This window comes from Pituophis catenifer, unplaced genomic scaffold (genome assembly GCF_029215685.1).
Source record: "Pituophis catenifer annectens isolate HBS135680 unplaced genomic scaffold, rPitCat1.0.hap2 SCAF_11, whole genome shotgun sequence".
Classification (NCBI taxonomy): Eukaryota; Metazoa; Chordata; class Lepidosauria; order Squamata; family Colubridae; genus Pituophis; species Pituophis catenifer.
In genome coordinates, this window is record NW_027256891.1 from 5,452,258 (window position 1) to 5,472,941 (window position 20,684).

Sequence of the window (20,684 nt, forward strand, 5' to 3'; positions counted from 1 at the left end):
CTGTTAGATGTTATTCTTGCTAGTGTGACTTTAAGAAGTAAATCACCTTTTCATTTTCCCTTGTTTTGGTCATGGCCATCTTGGACTTAGAAAAGGACAGTTGGTTCTTTATTCTTATTCTTCCTGCCTGTAAATTCTCCTCTCTGCTCTTTCATTTCCTTCCAAGGCATCTTCAGCATTGCTAAGTCTTTCCTCCATCAGTGAAAAGGTAAAAGCTTCTCGGATGAAGCTCAATGAGGATTAACTTCACCTGACTTCAGGTGTACATTGTTTGATCTGCGCACCTTCCGCCGCGCCTTAAAGACCTTACTATTTCACCAGGCCGGCCTGGCCTAATTTTCCCCCTCTTTTATAAAACATTTTTAAAATTTTAAATATCTTTTAGTATTTTATATATTCAATTTTAAATTGGTTTTAAAAGTTTGGGGTTTTAAATTTGTCGGGGCCAAAATTATTTAATTTGATTTTATTTTATTTTTTAAATTTTGTATTGTATGTGTTTTTATTGTTTGGCTGTGCACCGCCCTGAGTCCTTCGGGAGTAGGGCGGTATAGAAATCTAATAAAATGAAATGAAACTCTCCATGTTTATCCTCCGCTTTTCTTAAGCATCTATCTAAATAAGTCCTCTTAACTGCTCTTACAGATCCACCTCGTAGCCAGTGCATCGTGTACCGTTATTGTATAATTTCTTCTTGTTTGTTTGCACTGTCCTATTGTCCTGAAGAAGTCCTGCGGATTTTACTCCACTAGCCATGGCCAACTATACAGGGCGGTGCTCATGTCCATTTTAAGGCCATTGAACCAGTGGTGTCCAAAGACATTTCTACAGCATGACATCACGGAGCGCTGTTACCTTCCCACCAAAGTGATATCTATTTATCAACTCACATTTGCATGCTTTCAAGCTGCTAGGTTGGCAGGACTGGAGCAAGGATGGGAATTTCACCCCATTGTACGGAGCTCAGACCTCAAGCCTTTCCAGCCGACAAGCCCAGTGTCTTAACTATTGAGCCACGGGACCATGCCCATTGTCTTGAAAGCTTACTTATATACAAGAAATGTATTTAAAGGTCCTGGAATGGAAGGGTGGCAAGATAGAGAGAAGCTATCTTTTGTCCTCCCTGGAAGGCTGTTAATTTTCTTATAGCTGCTTGGCCCACCTAGAAGAAGAGGGGACCAGCAGCAAAGGAGATGGTCAGAGGCGATGGGATATGATGACTCAGTGATTAAAGATGCTGAGTTTGTCAGCTGGAAAGCTGACAGCCTGGGTTTGAGACCCAAGTGCCATATGACAGGTTGAGCTCCAGTTCCTTGCTCCAGCTCCTGCCACCTAGCAGTTTGAAAGCATGCAAATGCAAGTAGATAAATAGGTACCACTTTGGTGGGACGGCAACAGCATTCTGTGTGCCTCAGCATATAATTACACTGGCCACATGGCCATGGAAGTGTCTTCGGACAATGCTGGCTAAGAAATGAAGATGAGCACCATCCCCTAGAGTTGAAATCAACTGGACGAGGGATCAATAATCAGTCTGAATGAATTCACACAAATGAAATCCCTAGAGAGGCAAGGCAGCTTCTCATATTATGGCTTAGTGTTCCTGTCTCACCTCATGTCTCCAGGTTCTCAGTTAAGGAAATATTTTCCAAGTTGATTCTTGAGAAATATTTTTTTCTACTCCAGAAGGCTCAGGGATCAAAATTCCAGATTTGGTGAGTTCACACTGAGCTATAAGGATTTCAGCTAGCTACCCACAATCGGCCACAATATTTATTAAAGCGCTGCCTCTAAACCAGGAGAAAATAACTGGCTAAGTAAATAAGAGCATTCGAATAATCAGTGCGAGACTATTTCAAAAAATCAGCAAGTCTCCTGGTTTTGTTTCCCTTCCTAACTATTAACTTGGAAGAATAGCTGTTTAGAAAAATCTGTTGGCTTATAAAGAGAACTTCTTAAATTCACAAAACAAGTCACATTTTGCATCTTATTCCCAACTGAGTTTTATTCCTAGCTTTGTTTAAATACCAGTGGACTGTATGTGCCTATTATTTCCTTTTCCTGTAATTTTCTTTATCCCTCTGAGAAACAGAATCCAGAATGAATACTTGTAGATCAAAAGTGCTAGGCACAGAGGAGACCCATTTGTACCCCTAGAATATGTGTGGTTTTAAGCCTGTTTTCCTAGAAACCATTGAAGCACATTTTAAAAAAAAAATGTAACAAAGCAGTAAAAAGTCATTTGAACAATAAATATTAGAATTTGTTGCAAATATTATTTTGCAGCCAATGGAAAATAGAACACTGATTGGATAAAAAAAACAGCAAAAAAAAAAAAAAGCCAAAACGAAAACAGATTTCTGCAACATTTCCAAGAAGAAAAGATTCCACAATTAAAAGATCTACTCAGAACATTTTAAATCGTATATTCCCTAATGGTAGAATTTGTCTCATGTCTTCTGTTTTCCATTATTACAGAAACTTAAAGCTGGCCATCCAAAATTTTGAAGTTCAAAATTTATAGTGAAATCGTAGAGAATGAGTTTTAATTTTTTGTAAAAGAAAATTAATATAAAATGCAAAAGTTGCATGTTTGGGGAAAACATCTCTCATTTATTTGATTTAATACAGAAATGTGGCAGAGCATGCTTTTAAATAAATGGATGCAAAACGGAAAATAGCCCAGTTTCTCCATTACATAAGAACATAAGAAAAATATAACGGAGGCGACCAAACATCCATTCATTTCATAACCTGATTTCTCACAGCGTCAGCCAGAAGGCAGTTCAGATCCTGAGTTTAGTAAATCATGATGCTTTTTTTCAAAGGCAGCTGATGCAAAGATAGACTGCATCTACACATAGAGGTTCATGTTTAGCTTTTGCACTTTCATCTCATTTGGGGATCTTGCCTTTCCCTTGAATTTATCTGATTTTTTTCAAAAGCTGCTGGGTCATCCCCCGTTTTCTCTGATGTGATAACACCTCTACCACAACATTTATGATTTTGCTAAGTGTGAATCCAATCCAGGAAAAAACTTCAGATGCCCTCAGCAGCTGGTGCACTGCACCCCTAGACCCTAGACATTAGTATTTGAACATAGATTCTTTTTAACATTCATATTTTATTGCATTTTTTTTAATCTAGGGGAATTAGTAATATATATTGCAAGTCCATGTATGATATGCCATACACTCATTCACTCACTCACTCACTCACTCAATCCAAAGGGGTGACCAAAATGATCCATTTGGCCTGGCCCCACCAACTCCGGGCCCAGACGCACCTGCTTATGATGAAGTCAGCTAGATGGAGCAAGGAGGGGAAAATGAGAAAAACGGATGCTACTCACCCTTACAAAGCTGGCTGGGAACCAGCCCTCTTCATCATCGATCTGTCCCCACCACCAGTCCTTGTTGGAGGCATCGAGCACCTTGATAACGTCTCCCGCTTTAAACGCCAACTCCCGGTTGGCCATGGTGACGTGATCCCATACTGCCTCGGCACTGACAATCGAACCGCCACTGATCAGCTTGAAAGACAAACACAAGGCACATCAGCCACATTCTCTTCTCCCAGGGAGAAAGCCACCTCCTCCCGCCACCCCTGTTCAGAGAGGATGAGGAAGCCATGCGCCTTGCACCTGGTGGGAAGGCCAGTCCCTTCCTTTGGAAAAAACATGGGAGTTTGGAGCACCTGGCCAGGGAAGTTCTGTACCCAAATGATGCCATGCAAGTCATTTCAGGGAAGATCTTCTTTTTATAGGATTTTCTCTGCCGGACTAAGGCAGGCCTCAATTAACAACCATTCATTTAGAGACGTTCAAAATTACAATGCTTTGAAAAAAAGGGATTTACAACCAATCCTCAGACTTATAACCACTGCAATATCCCAGGATCAAAATTATGACGCCTGATAACCGGCATGCATTTACAATGGTTGCAACGTCCTGGAGGTCTTGTGATCAGCATCTGCAACCTTCCCTGCGAGCTTCTAACAAGCAAAGTCAATGGGGGAAGCCAGATTTGCTTAACAACTGCAGTGGTTTGCTTAACAACGATGGCAAAAAAGATTGTAAAGTTGGGTGTGTAACAACTGCCCTGCTTGGAAAATGAGAAATCTGGCCCCAGTTGTGGTCATAAGTCAAGGACTGCCATTATAGGCTGAAAATGAAGACACATGCAAAAAGTCACATGTTCAGCATCTATCCTTACGTGGAAAAGTTCCCATTACTTATTTACAAGCTCTGTTCCCTTGTTCTCTGTCAGGCCTCTCAAGTGGAATTCCACAAGTACCATCCTCAGCAAGTTCTATCAGCCGTGACCCTAGAAGCTGCTGATGCTTTTATTGCTTTAAAAAAAAGGAGAAGAACCAAAGGCTAAAAAGAGGAGTTTAGGCAGGAGGACCTTAAAATGCAGAATTATTGCTGAAGCTTGCTAATGGAGGTTGTGTGTGGAGCAGTTCCTCTAAATAAAGCTGAGAAATCTGTGGTCAGATAGAAGCATTAATTTTCATTCCAGGATTATTTTGACTCTTTTCAATTGCACACCTTCGTTAGTTAAAGACCATTGAGGTGGATGGACCAGGTAGAAGAAAGAGTTTTCTGTAAGATATACTGTTACAGGTCCTCCTTTCATACACTCACACCATCATGGATCTAGAGACACTGAAGGCACCATCAGGCCATCCAGTTCATGGACGGCTGTCTTGAGCTCTGTCTTTGACCAGAACCTCCTTACCACACCCAATCACCTCCGTTAAAATCTGGTGGCAAGGGGCAGAAAAACCCAGAAATTAACATCTTGGCTGTCCTAAAATGGAGGGAAATTTCAGAAAATGCAAAGGAAAAAACTAGACCTCTCTCCAGAAATCTAGGAAAACATGGCTTAACCATATGTGGGTGAAGCCTTCACCTACTTTGCCTCGTCTTATTCACTAGGTTTCCATCCTCCTGTAAGTATAACATCACTCATAAAGCAGAATTGGATCACTTTTCATCCAGCAACTCATTGCAATGTCCTTTTAAAGTGAAGATGCCATGTTAAACATGGGACTCCCACTAAGCTATGGTTCCACCAGTTGACATGACACCCAAGAGATCTGGATGCAGCTCCAGAGGTTCCTGGAGGAAATTGATGACCTTCACTCAGTCAGCTTTGAGAACAGGATTCAGTACAATGATAACAACCTTCACAAAGGCTTTATAAAGATCTAGCTCTTCTAGTAGGCACCAAGCCAGGAGAATCTTCTAAAATGTTTTTACACGGTGTGATTGTTTTACTGCAGTTGTTTGACTGCTGTGATTTAAATGGTTGTTCTGTTTTGATCTTTTAACCCTCTGGTAAGCCACCCAAAAATCACTCAGGGAGTGAGAAGCCTTAAAACTGAATAAATAATAAGTGATAGGTGGGGAAGGATGCTGAACAGTAGAATGGAATGAGACTTGAATTGAAGCTAAATGAAAGGAGCTTTGGGACAGTTCTTCAGGGTGAACCAGATTACAGTTTCCTTTAAGCTTTCCTTGTCAGTGTGGGAAATCATGGTGTGTGTGTGGGTGTCCCTGCATGCACAAGATATGGCTAATATCTAGAAACAAACCCCCTAAGAGTGCAGAGAAGAGCAGTAAAGATGATTAGGGGACTGGAGGCTAAAACATATGAAGAATGCTTGCAGGAACTAGGTATGTCTACTCTAGTGAAAAGAAGGACTTTTCATCAGACTAGACATGATAGCAATGTTCCAATATTTGAGAGGCTGCCACAAAGAAGAGGGATCAACCTATTCTCCAAAACACCTGAAGGCAGGACAAGAAGCAACATAAGGAAACTAATCAAGGAGAGAAGCAATCTAGAACTGAGGAGACATTTCTTGACAGAGAGAACAATTTATTAGTGGAACAGTTTGCCTGCAGAAGTCGTGTCTGCTCCATCATTGGAGGTTTTCAAAAAAGAGACTGGACAACCATTTATCTGCAATGTTAAAGGTGTCCTGTCTGAGCAGGGAGTTGGACTAGAAGACCTCCAAGATCCCTCCCAACTCTTTTATTCTGTTACTCTCTGACACCAGCCATGCTGGGTGAGACTTCTTGTTGCTCTCAAGCTCAGGCAACTCAAGGGCATCCAACCAGTCAAGACAAAAAACCCTTCCATTTGACAAAAAAAATCCACTAATTTCCCCTGTTCCCTTCTGCCCCACTGTCCTTGGCAGTCCCACCTCGCTTTCTGCTTATCTCCCCCATTGCTATTCTGAGACCGCTCTATGGAGAAATTCAATTGCTTTGGCCTTTCAGAACATATGGGTTATTTTTAATTATTATTTGAAATGATTACAGATTGACCTTCCCTTTTCATTTCCCCCCCCCCCTTCCCTCTGTGGCTTGGCAAGAGGCAGTGGTGAGAATAGGACAGAAAAGCAATAATTTAGCAGATATTTTGCCCTGGCGCTCGCTTGCTCTTTTTGCTTTGCAACTCTACCCTATCTTGCCTCCAGCTGCTAAGGGGAAAGCTTGAGTTGAGGAAGACATTTGTGCTTAATTACTCAACAGCTTTTTACATCTTAGGGGACAATGCAAAACAGTTATGTGGGCATCAAAGACAAGGCTCCTTCTACCCCAGTAGGGAAGAGATAATAGAATCTGGTTGAGAGGGATCCATTGGGACAATGCCCAGTGCAGAAATCCAAATTAAAAGCATCCCTGAAAGCAGATGACTGTCTAACCCAGTGTTGTTCAACCTTGGCAAGTTTTTGCAATAGCATTATTTCATACTCAGCAGTAACTGAATCCCTGCACAATTCCTTCTCCTTCTTGGCTTTCAAAGTACCTGAGATATAGGGGCAGCCAACCTCATGTCCACTTTTATTCCATCCCAATCAAGATACTTGAAACTTCTTCCTCAGCAGGCACAAGCTTGTTCTACATCCATGTTTCTCAACCTGGGCCCCTTGAAGATGTGTGGACTTCAATTCCCCAGCCTGCAATTATACCTGGGGAATTCTGGGAGTTAAAGTCCACCAATCCAAGTTGCCAAGATTGAAAAACACTGGACTAGCCTTAGCTTGAACACATCCAGGAAGGAAGGCCTGCAGTTTTGCTGAGTCATTACTTCCAATGTTGCTGTTCCTCAACATTTTTCCTAACATTAAACTCGACATTATTCCCCTGAAACATCAGGCCATTATACTATGTTATGCACTCCACAATGATAGATTGCTACCGAAGATCCTGATCTTCTCTGTGTCTGTAGTCTCCCTTTCTCCCCATTCTATTTAAAAATGCAGGAATCGAATACAAAGGTCTTGAGGGCAGAATGTATTTTTGTTAAATGAAAATGAATTTAATACTTTCCCCACATGTACTTGAAGCTGTTTTATACTGGCTGGATTAATGCATCTCAGCAAGTCGTTCTATTCCAAGGGCATGTTAGCTTTTCAGAATCATCCAAGTTGCTATTCAACAAGCCACAGTTTAGAAAGACAATCCCAGTCAAGCTTAACTCAATAAACAGTCCTGATGCTAAATGCTTTTCTCCCACAGATTTTATTATGGTTGATTGATCACACAGTCAGACAGATGTTTAGACTAGATTTGGCATATTTATCAACCTATCTAGTCCTTCCGAAGAACCTGGGATAGGCAGTTGTTGATTGTTGCAGGATGTTTTCAATCTCTGTATATTTGTGATGGGTAAGCAGTTCTACAGCTGCTGGCCTTGGTTGCTTAGCCAGCACTCCTGAGTCTTGTAGCCCATTTGTCACCATCCAGAAACTCCAACACCTAGTGTGGTCCTTGTTAACCAGGGTGACAACCGAGCCAATATGGGTTTCTGCAATTTACATCTTCCCGTGTTGTCTATGGTCACAAAGTGGTGACACAGTAGTTAGAATGCAGTAGTGCAGGCTAACTCACTGCTCACTCCAAGAGTTTGATTCTGATGGGCTCAAGGTTGACTCAGCCTTCCATCCTTCTGAGGTCAATAAAATGAGGACCCAGATTGTTGGGGGCAAAATGCTGACTCTGTAAACTGCTTAGAGAGGGCTGTAAAAGCACTATGAAGTGGTATATACATCCAAGTGCTATTGCTATTGCTATGGGACTCTTGGTCTGGCTCCTCTGGTAAGACCTGTCCAATATAGTTGAACCTCTGGCATCATCTTCCTTAGAGCACACAAATCTCACAACCACATCAAGATGGTGCCTCACCACCTTTATTATTTATTAAATGTCTATGCTGCCCATCTCATGGTTTGAGGCAACTCTGAGTGGTTTACAATCTAATAAAGAATATGGATATAAAAACAATTATAAATATAAAAAATATTAAAATTTAGATATTGAATCTTGGACCTTTGGAATGCAAAGGTAGTTTGGAATGCCAACCTTTTGTGTAAAAGCAATGGGATTAAGAACATCTGAAGACACCAAAAATTATTTTATTCTATGATTCTGTGTCCCACAACAGCCAACATGATATATCCTGGAAGCTCAAGACAAAGGGTTACAGAATAGAATAGAGAATAACAGAGTTGGAAGGGACCTTGGAGATCTTCTAATCCAAACCACTGCTCAAGCAAGAGACTCTGCCCTGGACAGGTGGCTGTCCAGTCTACTCTTGAAAACCTCCATTGATGGAGTACCCATAACTTTTGGAAGTCATTGTTCTTACTGATTAATTATTTTCACTCATAGTAAATGTCTCCTTTGTTCCAGGTTGGCTCTGTTTTTGATAAGCTTTCATCTGCTACTTCTTGCCCTGCCATCAGGAGCTTTGGAGAATAGGTGGAACCCCTCTTCTTTGTGGCAGCCTCTCAAATATTGGAATAACAGAAGATGGAAGATGTTATCATGTCACCACTAGTCCTTCTCTTCATTAGATGATCATCCAATGCCCAGAACCAGGCAGTTATGCCTTATTTCCTATGACTCAAAACCAACTATCAAGGGTAGTTGCCATTAATTTCCCAATTTTCAATTAATTTGTCTAGTCCCCCTTTAATGCCAGTTAACCTGATGACCACTGCCTTCACCTCTAGACTATTTTAGAGGGTTTTCATTGGTGATTGTGCATGAAATCAGAAGCAGAACAAAGTAAACAGCTAACTGAATCCACTCGTAATCCTAAAAATCTAATTGCTATTGACCAGCTCCATGATGGCAAAGTGATCTCACCTCTGCTATTACCTCTTGATATAACTTTCAAGATAAGAGATGATTAGGTGATTAGACAGAATATGGAAAAATCTTCAATTAATTGCCACCACCACCACAACCGCCACCCAGACTGAAGAAAGCAAGTCTGATATTGATGTTAAAAGCAGGTGAGTCTCTGTTCACACCGGTCCTGCCTTCATTCCCTCCTATTCCTAAATAATTGAATGATCTATGGCAGGGGTCCCCAACCCCTCCCCCCCATCCTTGGACCGGCACTGGGCTGTGCAAACAAATCCACGGGGGGCAGGCAGAATGCAAAACCATGGCCCCTTTCTCCACGGAACCGGTCCCTGGTGCCCCAAAGGTTGGGGGGTGCTTGGTCTACAGAGAGTCCATCAAAATAGAAAGTTTGGGGGGAAAGCTGAATTGTGGCGCTATCCTTTCATTATTTTGAACGCAGGAGGATTGAGGGAAGGTGGTTGAATTCCTTGAAAATAGCAAAATCGATGTACGAAGAGCAAAAGGAAAACTTTACAAAGAAATCCTGAGCACAACAGTCATTCTGATGAGCTACACACAATCCAAAAGAGCTATATGACCTTGAGGTTCAGCTTGTAGTTCTTAGACGAGCATCTCGAGATTCTACCACCAACCCTCCCTTGCAAATCAAATTATTTTCAGTAGCATCATATTCTTTTTGCTCCCACCCCCACCCCCAACTATATTGCAATGACATGAAGGACATGAAGCTTCTGCAAGGCTTGAGGCACATCTATTTGGCACTTACTTTATTTATTAATTTTATATTATCGAATTTAGAAACCGCCCATTTCCCTCACTGAGAGTCATGGGCAGTATACAAATAGAATGTTAAAAACATATAAAACATTTTTAAAAAAATAAAAAACCCTGAGTATAAAAGTTTAAAATAAGGCAAGAAAACTTAAAATATGACATTAGAAGCTAGGGTTGTAGGCCAGAGGTGGGTTTCAGCAGGTTCTGACCAGTTCTGGAGAACCGGTAGCGGAAATTTTAAGTAGTTCGGAGAACCGGTAGTAAAAGTTCTGACTGGCCCCGCCCCCATCTATTCTCTGCCTCCCAAGTCCCATCTGATCGGGAGGAAATGGGGATTTTGCAGTAACCTTCCCCTGAAGTGGGGTGGGAATGGAGATTTTACAGTATCCTTCCCTTGCCACACCCACCAAGCCATGCCCACCAAGCCATGCCATGCCCACAGAACCGGTAGTAAAAAAATTTGAAACCCACCTGTTATGTATTGATACTTTTCAGCGGGAATTTCAAACCTGCCTAAGTTTCTGATTGGCTGACAGTCCCTCCTGAATTGTATATAAGGAGGGCTGCAGCCTCTGAGTTTTTGTTGAAGTCTCACTGTATAGTAAAGAGCTGTTGTCACTTGCTTGCTTGTGCCTCTCGTTATTCCCGAACCACTTCATTGGCGACGAAGGTGGGATTGAGGTCACAAGAAGCGAACCAGTGAGACCACGAGCTTCAGCTAGGCGACGAGGCGAACTACAGGAGGCATACCGAACATGTCTGCCTACGTTCCGCCCAAGCCTTTTGATCCGACCCGTGAAAAATGGGTCTCATACCTAACAAGGTTTGAATGCTCGCTCGAAGCCAGCGACATGCAAGGGCTCTCCGCTAATTGGAAGAGAGCCCTCTTCCTAAGCCACTGCGGACCGGACGTGTTCGAGATGGCAGAGTCACTGTGTGAGCCAACGCCGGTCCAGACTGTCTCCTGGGACACCCTGATGGCCACGCTCCGGGCTCACTACGCTCCCGTGCCCTCCAAGTTCGTGCAACGATACCAACTCAGACAGTGCATTCAACGAGAGGGAGAACCGGTCAGCGCGTACATGGCCAGCCTGAGAAAAGCCGCAACTCATTGCGACTATAGGGACTTGGACGATGCGTTGCTTGAGCAACTAATCTGTGGCGTTCGGGACATTAGGCTACAACGGCGCCTGCTCACCAAGCCTGATTTAACACTTGCTGGAGCCCTAGACGAGGCCAGGGCTCATGAAGCCTCCACAAAAGCCGCAGAAACGCTGCAGCGTCCGCTGGCCAGCAAAGACAGTCCCAAGTCTGCCCCGGTGCACAGGGAAGACGCTGGATCCAGCTCGGAGTCCGAGTCAGATGAGGACATCTTCCGAACGGAGCACCAGAGAAAAGACACAGGCAGCCCCCGGCGAAGCTGTCCCCAGCGGGCACCATGATAGACTGTCCTGCAAATACAAAGAGGCTATTTGCAGGCGTTGCGAGAAAAAAGGGCACTTGGTGCGAGTCTGTAGAGCCATTCTGCCCAAAAAACACCAACCACGTGAACGCCGCAGCCAACCAGAATCGACGCGCCAGAAGCATCCAATGAGAGATGGCGGCGCGAAAAAACGGTGCGAATTTGAACCGCGAGATGGCCACAGCATACACATAGACCAGGCCAGCACGGCGATTGAGGACAAAGTCAGCACGGTGGTCGAAATCAACGGCAAGCCATGCTCGATGGAGATCGACACCGGATCAGCTCTCTCTATAATGTCATGGGTGACCCTAAAGACCCTCCTGCCGTCGTTCCGGAAGGACCAGCTGTCCAAACAACGACTGCGCATCCTAGACTACCAGGGGAACCGGGTGCCCCTCGAAGGCGTGCGCGCGTTCCGAGTCACCTACGGAGACTACGAAAAAGACCTGCCGCTGACCATCGTCACGAAGCAGCTGCCTAGCCTTCTAGGCATGGGGTGGTTCCGAGCCCTCGGTATGGGTTTCACCGGCGTCCACCAGATGTCCAAGCCATCACTAAAGGACAGTCTTCTGACCGAGTTCCAGGACGTTTTCGGGGACACGTTGGGCAAGTATGTGGGGACCCCTATCTCCCTTAATTTAGACCCCAATGTAGCCCAAATAAGACTCAAGGCCAGACGGGTGCCTTTCGCATTGAAACCAAAGATCGATGCGGAACTGGACAAATTAATTAAACAAGGGGTGTTGGTTCCCGTTGACCATGCAAAGTGGGAAACCCCTATTGTGACCCCAGTAAAGTCTGACGGCTCAATTAGGATTTGCGCCGACTACACGTGCACGATCAACAAGGCTTTGCAGCCGAGCGCCTATCCGGTGCTGATCGTGCATCATCTACTACACTCCCTGGGGCCCGGAAATTTTTTTGCCAAATTAGACCTGGCTCAAGCCTATCAACAATTACCAGTTGACGACGCCACGGCAGAAGCGCAAACAATTGTAACTCATAGGGGTGCATTCAAATGCACCAGGCTCCAGTTTGGGGTGAGCGTCGCACCCGGCCTATTTCAAAGCACCATGGAGCGCCTTCTGCAAGGGCTCCCCGGGGTGGTGCCCTATTTTGACGATGTTCTAGTCAGCGCTCAGGACGAACGTCAGCTAGGGGACAGAGTAAGGAACGTCCTTTCTAGATTTAGAGAAGCGGGACTCAAATTGAAGAAAAATAAGTGCATGATTGCTGTCCCCTCCGTTGAATTTCTGGGGTACAGGGTGGACGGCACAGGCATCCACCCTACCGAAAGCAAGGTGAGAGCTATTAAGAGCGCACCTGCCCCCAAGACCAAAGCGGAGCTCCAAGCCTTCCTTGGACTGCTCAATTTTTACTCAATGTTCCTGAAAGACAAGGCCACCGTCGCAGATCCCCTACACAAACTATTGGGGAAGAATGTACCATGGGTCTGGGGGAAACCACAAGCAGCCGCTTTTGAGGCAGTAAAGAGACTTCTATCTGAAGACAGTTTCTTAATCCAATACAACGCAGCGCTACCGCTTGTATTGGTTTGTGACGCCTCCCCCGTAGGAGTTGGTGCCGTCCTAGGCCATAGACTGCCGAATGGCCTAGAGGCGCCAATTGCGTTTTACTCTCGCACCCTGTCAAGCGCAGAGCGAAACTATAGTCAGTTGGACAGAGAGGCTCTGGCTGCAATTGCGGGGGTTAAAAAGTTCCACGAATACCTCTATGGCCGACAATTCGAACTTGTGACTGACCACCAGCCCTTGCTGGGACTTTTGGCAGGCCACCCCCGCTGCTCTTTCCCCATGTTTGACCAGATGGGCCATTTTTCTGTCGGCCTACTCGTATCAGCTTGTCCATCGACCCGGACGGACTTTGGGCCACGCGGATGCCCTCAGCCGCTGCTCCCTACCTGATCTACTTGCCAACCCCACGCCAGAAGCCCCCGTTCTTCTACTGGACACTTTGACTTTGGGATCTATCTCCTCTTGCGAGTTGGCGAAAACCTCGGCTAGAGACCCAGTCATTCGCACTGTAATGGGTTGGGTCCTTAAGGGGTGGCCGGTTAAAGTGGACGGGGGGGAATACCAAGCTTATGTTAACAAACGTAACAAACTTTTTATGCAAGGGGGTTGTTTGTTGTGGGGTGACAGGGTGGTAGTACCAACAAAACTAAGAACTAGAGTCTTAGAATTATTGAACGAAGGGCATCCGGGCATTGTCAGAATGAAAAGCTTAGCCCGCAGTTATGTTTGGTGGCCCAACATGGACCAAGTTATCTCCGAGTGGGTGGGGAAGTGCAGACCCTGCCAGGAGTCACGTCCCGATCCCCCGGTAGCGCCCATCCGAGAGTGGGAAAAACCAAAAGGGCCATGGGGGAGGATCCACATTGATTTTGCCGGCCCCTTTCACGGGCAAACATTTTTAATCGTAGTCGATGCCTATTCAAAATGGCTCGAAATAATCTTAATGCCCTCAACCAAAGCCGAAGCAGTCATCAAGGTCCTGAGGAAGCTGTTTGCCACCCACGGCCTGCCGGATACTCTGGTATCCGATAACGGCCCTCAATTCATGGCAACCCTGTTTGAGGGCTACTTGGCCGGACTGGGCATTCGCCATGCCCTATCGGCCCCGTTCCATCCGGCTTCTAACGGATTGGCCGAACGTTTCGTAAGAACGGCCAAAGAAGCATTGTCCAGGCTAGATAACGGGGACTGGCAGGCCAGAATAGACCAATTCTTAGCTGTCCAGCATGCCACACCATGCATGGCCACGGGAAGAAGCCCAGCCGAGCTCCTCATGGGCAGGAAGCTTCGGTGCGTGTTAGACAGGCTTCACCCAAATTATTCGCACGAAAATTTCAAGGGAGAGACCACTGGACTTAGACAGTTCCAGGTCGGGTCCCTAGTGTTCGCCCGAAATTACGCCAGCGGACCGCTATGGGTTGCAGGGACCATTGTGGGCATAACAGGCCCAAAATCCTATACGGTAGACGTACGAGTAGACAGACTCTGGAAGCGCCACATAGACCAACTCAAAAAAAGAATAGTCGGCGAAGCAAACATCAATTTAGATATCTCCGAGCCTAACTACAACTTTCCCAAAACAGCTAACTCAAGCCCGGGTTCGCGAGAATACTTAGCTGACAAGCCCTGGTTCCAGCGCTGCCCCAGCGAGTCGCCACTCCCAGCCGGGGATAACCACGCCCCGGACAAAATCCAGGAGGTTCCATTGGCGGAGCCAGGAGAGACAGAAAGTCCCTCCGACCAGCTCGACGCCCCACCAAACACTGAACTGCGCAGGTCAACTAGGACGAGAACTCGGCCTGGGCACCTGCGAGATTTTGTGTGTACTTATGTAAATATTTGAATGTTAGTGCCTTCTGGGAGGGGAAGGGTGTTATGTATTGATACTTTTCAGCGGGAATTTCAAACCTGCCTAAGTTTCTGATTGGCTGACAGTCCCTCCTGAATTGTATATAAGGAGGGCTGCAGCCTCTGAGTTTTTGCTGAAGTCTCACTGTATATTAAAGAGCTGTTGTCACTTGCTTGCTTGTGCCTCTCGTTATTCCCGAACCACTTCACCACCACTGTTATAGGCCCTTCCTTCAAACAGGTCAGATCAGGATCCAAGACAAAGGCAGGAGAATGAAACATTTTGACTTAATGGAATATAAACTCAACTCAAACTGTTTATATGCAACTAAGGCTCCTTTTACTGGATTTCAGAATTCTTAGCAGTTTTTGAAGGGGTTCTGCTGGTCTCACCCAAGGCCGTTCAAAATGGTGGCTTTGACTTTCAAAAGATCCCCAGATCTTACTGGTCCTGCAATTCTGAGATCCTGCTCTGGATTGCTGCTTTGTTCTGCTGGAGTTTACATCCTTCCCTAGAAAATCCAGTGGAATCCTGCTAATTTCTGCTAAAGCTTGGGGACAGGTGCAATTTTACATTGGCATTGTAATGCTGTCTTCCTGAGTCCCATTTGAATCTTGTGGTTTTTTTTGGCTGACTGCTTTTTCTGAAAACCACATGAAGAACTTCAGCTAAAGAGGGTTCCAAAAATAAATTTAAAAATCAATAAGCAAACAGGTCTAGGGGAATAAATGAAGTGACTTGTGGGGAAAAGAAAAGGCCTACAGTGAGCCTCATACTGGGGAGGTGAAGGAGACCAGCTGAGAGAAAAGCAAGTGGAAAGACTCTGAAGAAAGGAAATGTATAAATAAAGGAGAATATTTGTAGTGTAGGGTGGAAATGAAGGTCCTTGGTGCCCTCTGAGCTTGGTGGTTTTCTTGCAGACATTTCATTACCCAAACTAGCTAACAACATCAGTGCTATCACATCTAGCACTGTTGATGTTATCTAGTTTGGATAATAAAACATCTGCAAGAAAACCACCAAGCTCAGAGAGCACCAAGGGCCCCACCGTTCTTCTCCTTCTTCTGCACCTCCTCTTAACTATCTCCTCCATTCCAAGAAGGAAGATGTGCAGCTAAGGAGCCCCAGAACTGGGGAGTTTGTACCAAAGGTAGAAAAATCTCAGAAAGTGAGGTTTGAATTGACAGACAAATAGCCCTGACCACAAAGGAACAGTTACAGGTTGAACCAGAGACCAATTTCAGACAGTGGAGGCCAAAAAAATGTCAGAGCAATACAAAATAAATGACAAGAACAAGTCATCACCCAGACAAAGAGAAAAGTCGCCAACAAATCAATTGAAACAGAGATGCAGGCATTTCCAAACGGGCCCTGTGGATAGTTTGGGCTACAGCCCTCATAATACCTCGCCACTGGGGATGATGGGAAATGAAATCCAAGTGGTTGCAGAACACCAGACTGATTTTCTTCTCTAGAGAAGTAAGGAAAATGAGGAGAAAATAGAGTGAGCCTTATGCTGGAAATTAATGTCAACCAATGTGCTTATTGATCAGAAATGACTTTAAGATTGGATGGCAAAAGAGAGGGAGTTGGCAGAGATGGTGAAACTGTTTTAATTAAAGAGAAGAATTTATCTAGTTTTCTATCTAGAAACCACTTCTTGGACATTTTGCTCAAAATTGGAAAATATGAAAAATTGATTTTAGCCCCTGCTTTGGATTATGTGGGTTTATTTTGTTTGTTCCTGAATGGGTATTTTTTGTCACCCTTCTCATCTTGATCTTTATTTTTGTCTATTGTTTTATTCTTTCTTGATTTAAATGTTTTTAATCTGTAGCCATGCAGACTCATCGGGAGTTAGGCAGCACACACATTATAATAATAATTGCAATAATAATTAGGTATGTTCCGTGAATGTAGATGGAAGACCTCCAGAGAATTCAAGGTCAGAGAACTGGACACGATCATGAAATCATCAGTAGTTGAGGGAGATTTTAGAATTATCTAATTTTCCCTTTGCCTATGGATTTTAGGTTTGCCTATGGTGGCTAGCTAACCTTGGCAGATATCAAAAAAACTAAACAGATGGAGGTTTGGTTAGTACTCAGATGGGGACAATCAGTCTTGAAATTACACTGGGCAGCCAAAGTGCACCCCAGAAAAAAACTTTGACAAAGTGTTTTCCCAGTATTTGAGGTCCCAGGAAGCCCAGCCTGGTTTGAAAGACATGTGAACTGAGGCTTATCTCAACACATTTATCCCTCCAAAAATGGGAGGGGAAGCATGGTAGGAGAGGCTGGACAGTTCTCTTAGTGACCGTTCAAATTTACAACAGCACTGAAAAAGTGACTTATGACCATTTTTCACACTTATGACCATTGTAGCATCCCTGCGATCATGTGATCAAAATTAAAATGCTTGACAACTGACTCATATTTATGATGGTTGCAGTGTCCTGGGGTCACGTGTTCCTCTTTGGCAACACTTTGACCAGCAAAGTCAACAGGGAAACCAGATTCCCTTAACAACCATGTTACTAACTTAACAACTGCAGTGATTTGCTTAACAAATATGGCAAGAAAAGTTGTAACATGGGGCAAAACTCACCTAACAAATTTTTCACTTAGCAACATAAATGTTGGGTTCAATTGTGGTCGTACGTTGGGGACTCCCTGTATAGCATTTCTGCTTTTGCCAAATTTCCCAGTCCTCAGTTCATGCCATCATATTTTAATCATCTTACTGTAGTGCTGGAAACTCACAACTGCCACTCACCCAAACAATTTTGATTTACTTTCAGTGGGGAAACCCAGCCTGCTGTCTGTCCGCTACAAATGGGCACAGACCCCTAGAGAGCTGTTTTCTAGCATGAAAGCAACTGCATCATTTGCAAAGACCTCTTCCCAGGGAAGCAAGGTGACAATTGCATTTGGCAGTTTTAATCCATAGTATTGCTTTTCTATGAATCAAAAGTTGGAATTAAGATTGCCGGGAGAAATATCAACCACCTCAGATATGCAGATGATACCACTCTAATGGCAGAAAGCGAAGAGGAACCAAAGAGCCTCTTAATGCAGGTGAAGAAGGAGAGTGCAAAAGTTGGCTTGAAACTCAACATTAAGAAAATTAAGATCATGGCATCCGGCCCTCTCAATTCATGGCAAATAGATGGGGAAGAAATGGTGGTAGTGACCAATTTTATTTTCTTGGGCTCCAAGATCTCCGCATATTGGGACTGCAGTCAAGAAATTAAAAGACGCTTGCTCCTGGGGAGGAAAGCTATGGTAAATCTAGACAGCATACTAAAAAGCAGAGACCTCACCCTGCCAACAAAAGTATGTATAGTCAAGGCTATGGTTTTCCCAGTTGCAATGTATGGCTGTGAAAGTTGGACCATAAGAAAGCTGAGCGCCAAAGAATTGAGGCCTTTGAACTATGGTGCTGGAGAAGACTCCTGCGAGTCCCTTGGACTACAAGGCGATCAAACCAATCAGTCCTAGAGGAGATGAACCTTGACTGCTCTTTAGAAGGCCAGATCCTGAAGATGAAACTCAAATACTTTGGCCATCTAATGAGAAGGAAGGACTCACTGGAGAAGAGCCTAATGCTGGGAAAGATTGAGGGCAACAGAAGAAGGGGACGGCAGAGAACGAGGTGGCTGGATGGAGTCACTGAAGCAGTAGGCGTGCGCTTAAATGGTCCCCGGGGGATGTTAGAGGACAGGAAGGCCTGGAGGAACGTTGTCCATGGAGTTGCGATGGGTCGGACACGACTTTGCAACTAACAACAACAACAATTGCTTTTCTGCCTACAAGGAAACTCTGGACAGTTACCGGTAGATCATAGAATAATAGGGTTGGAAGGCACCTTGGAGGTCTTCTAGTTCAATGCCCTGTTTAAGAAGGAGAGCCTATACCATTTCAGCAAATGGTTGTCCAGTCTCTTCTTGAAAATCTCCAGTGATGGAGCACCCATAACTTCTGGAGGCAAGCTATTCCACTGATTCATTGTTCTCACTGTCAGGAAATTTCCCCTTAATTGCTTTTCTGCCTGCAAGAAGATGGGGTGGAAACTCAGAACTGGAATTTGCAACCTGCAGTCTCTGATTCCACTCAGTCAGCATTTTACTCCTGACTTTCATCTCATTTTCCCATAAAATTTTTCATTTTCCAAGTTCAACTTAGCATCTGACAAGGAGCTTCCTAACCTGTTTAGGACTCTGTGAACTAGCAGGTTCTCGTCTCAATTTGGAAGCAGAAGTCACTAAAGCTGGATTTCTATGAGGCATTCACCACCGGAACAGGCTACCACATGAAGTGCTGAGATCCCTTTTGCTGAAGATATTCAAAGAGGTTCAGGGGGGCTTTAGTGAATCCGATGCATCAGACTAGATGACTTCTAAGGTACCTTTCAATTTTATTATTTTATGACCAAGTGGATCCCAGTACTTTAGAAATGTGTGTGAAAAGGGGAAATGTTTTATTTGCTGCTTTTTTGTGGATAATTAATATGCAAAGAACTCATTCTTCCCGATGCAAAAAAAGCAGATATTAGCAATCACCTTGGGTGGGCGATTAATACAATCTATTTTGTGATTCACAAGAAGGGGGAAAATGAAGAGGAAAAGAGTAAAGAACAGAAGAGCAGGGATTCAGAGTGATTACCTACTAAATGTGTGCAGGCTTGACTAGCTTTCACAAATAAACAAAGGCAGGAATTTTAAGAAGTCTACTCTGGTCATTTTCAGTCATTGCTCCACATATTTTTTCAAATCCAACTCCTGATCAAAACTGGTAGTAAACTACCCTTACCTCAACTCAAATGCCTATGATGGAGATGATCATAATTTATATAACAGTTCATAGTATCAGATAGATAGATAGATAGATAGATAGATAGATAGATAGATAGATAGATAGATAGATAGATAGATAATCTACATGATAGATAGTTGATAGACAAACAGAAGATAGTTATAGACACATGACACACACACATATACATATATATGTATGATATAGTAATCAAATAGTATGTAGAGATAGAGGGAAAAGAGATGTAAAAATTTGGAATAACCTAGCCTCCAGCTGCAAGGTATTCACCTGAGATTCTACAAGGACACCATATTGGAAAAAGTAATTGCTTTCTTAAAAAGAGTTAAACTCTGTCAAGAATGTAATTCTTCATGAGGGTTTAATACTTAAGGACAATACTCCCTTAAATTTTCATCCTTTCCAATGGACTTTCATGGCAATCCTCCATTTTTGCTTATTTTCATAAAGATAAATGAGTCCATGTTACATTCTAGGCCACCTAACTGTCTTATGGTCATTTTCCTGACCCTAGTGAAGAAGATAAGCAATGAATGCTACCTCTGATGCAGGCAGAAGTAAATGTTTTCAACTTGGGAACCCCACTAGTTTTGGGGGTTCTTTTAATCATTGCAGTTTGGGTTTTGAGAGGACAGAGAGAGCACATCCAGGGGTTTGGTGCTGTCACTAGAGAAGAACCTGAAGACATGGGACAGTATCACAGGAGATGGAAACTGCAAATATGGGGAATTGCAGAGTCCTGAACATTTATTCATATCCCATAATCTTGATGGACCATGTAAAATGGATAATTTTTTTCCTGCCCAATGATAAAACTATTTAGACTGCTAATTTCTGGGCCTCAAATGTTATATAATGTCTCATAAATGTTTTAAATTCCCTCTGGGTTAAATTGTTTCCATTTGTAATAGTTATAGAAAGTTTTCTTTGTTTAGATGGTTATATTGGTTTTAAATATACATTCTCTTTTTAATGTAAGATGTTCTGGACCCGGTAAATAAATAAATGAAGCACCAAAAAGCAAGACAAGAAACAATGGATGGAAATTAATCAAGGAGAG

The 20,684-nt window shown here is 43.8% G+C and overlaps 1 protein-coding gene across 1 annotated transcript in view; it reads right to left on the reverse strand.

Moving 5' to 3' along the window:
- ARHGEF9 (Cdc42 guanine nucleotide exchange factor 9) overlaps positions 1-20,684 on the reverse strand; it is a 154,680-nt gene that overhangs the window by 97,092 nt on the left and 36,904 nt on the right. Inside the window, exon 2 of the mRNA XM_070951729.1 lies at positions 3,353-3,532. Coding sequence (XP_070807830.1) covers positions 3,353-3,478 — 126 coding nt within the window. The 5' untranslated portion in view covers positions 3,479-3,532. The remainder of the gene's footprint in view (positions 1-3,352; positions 3,533-20,684) is intronic.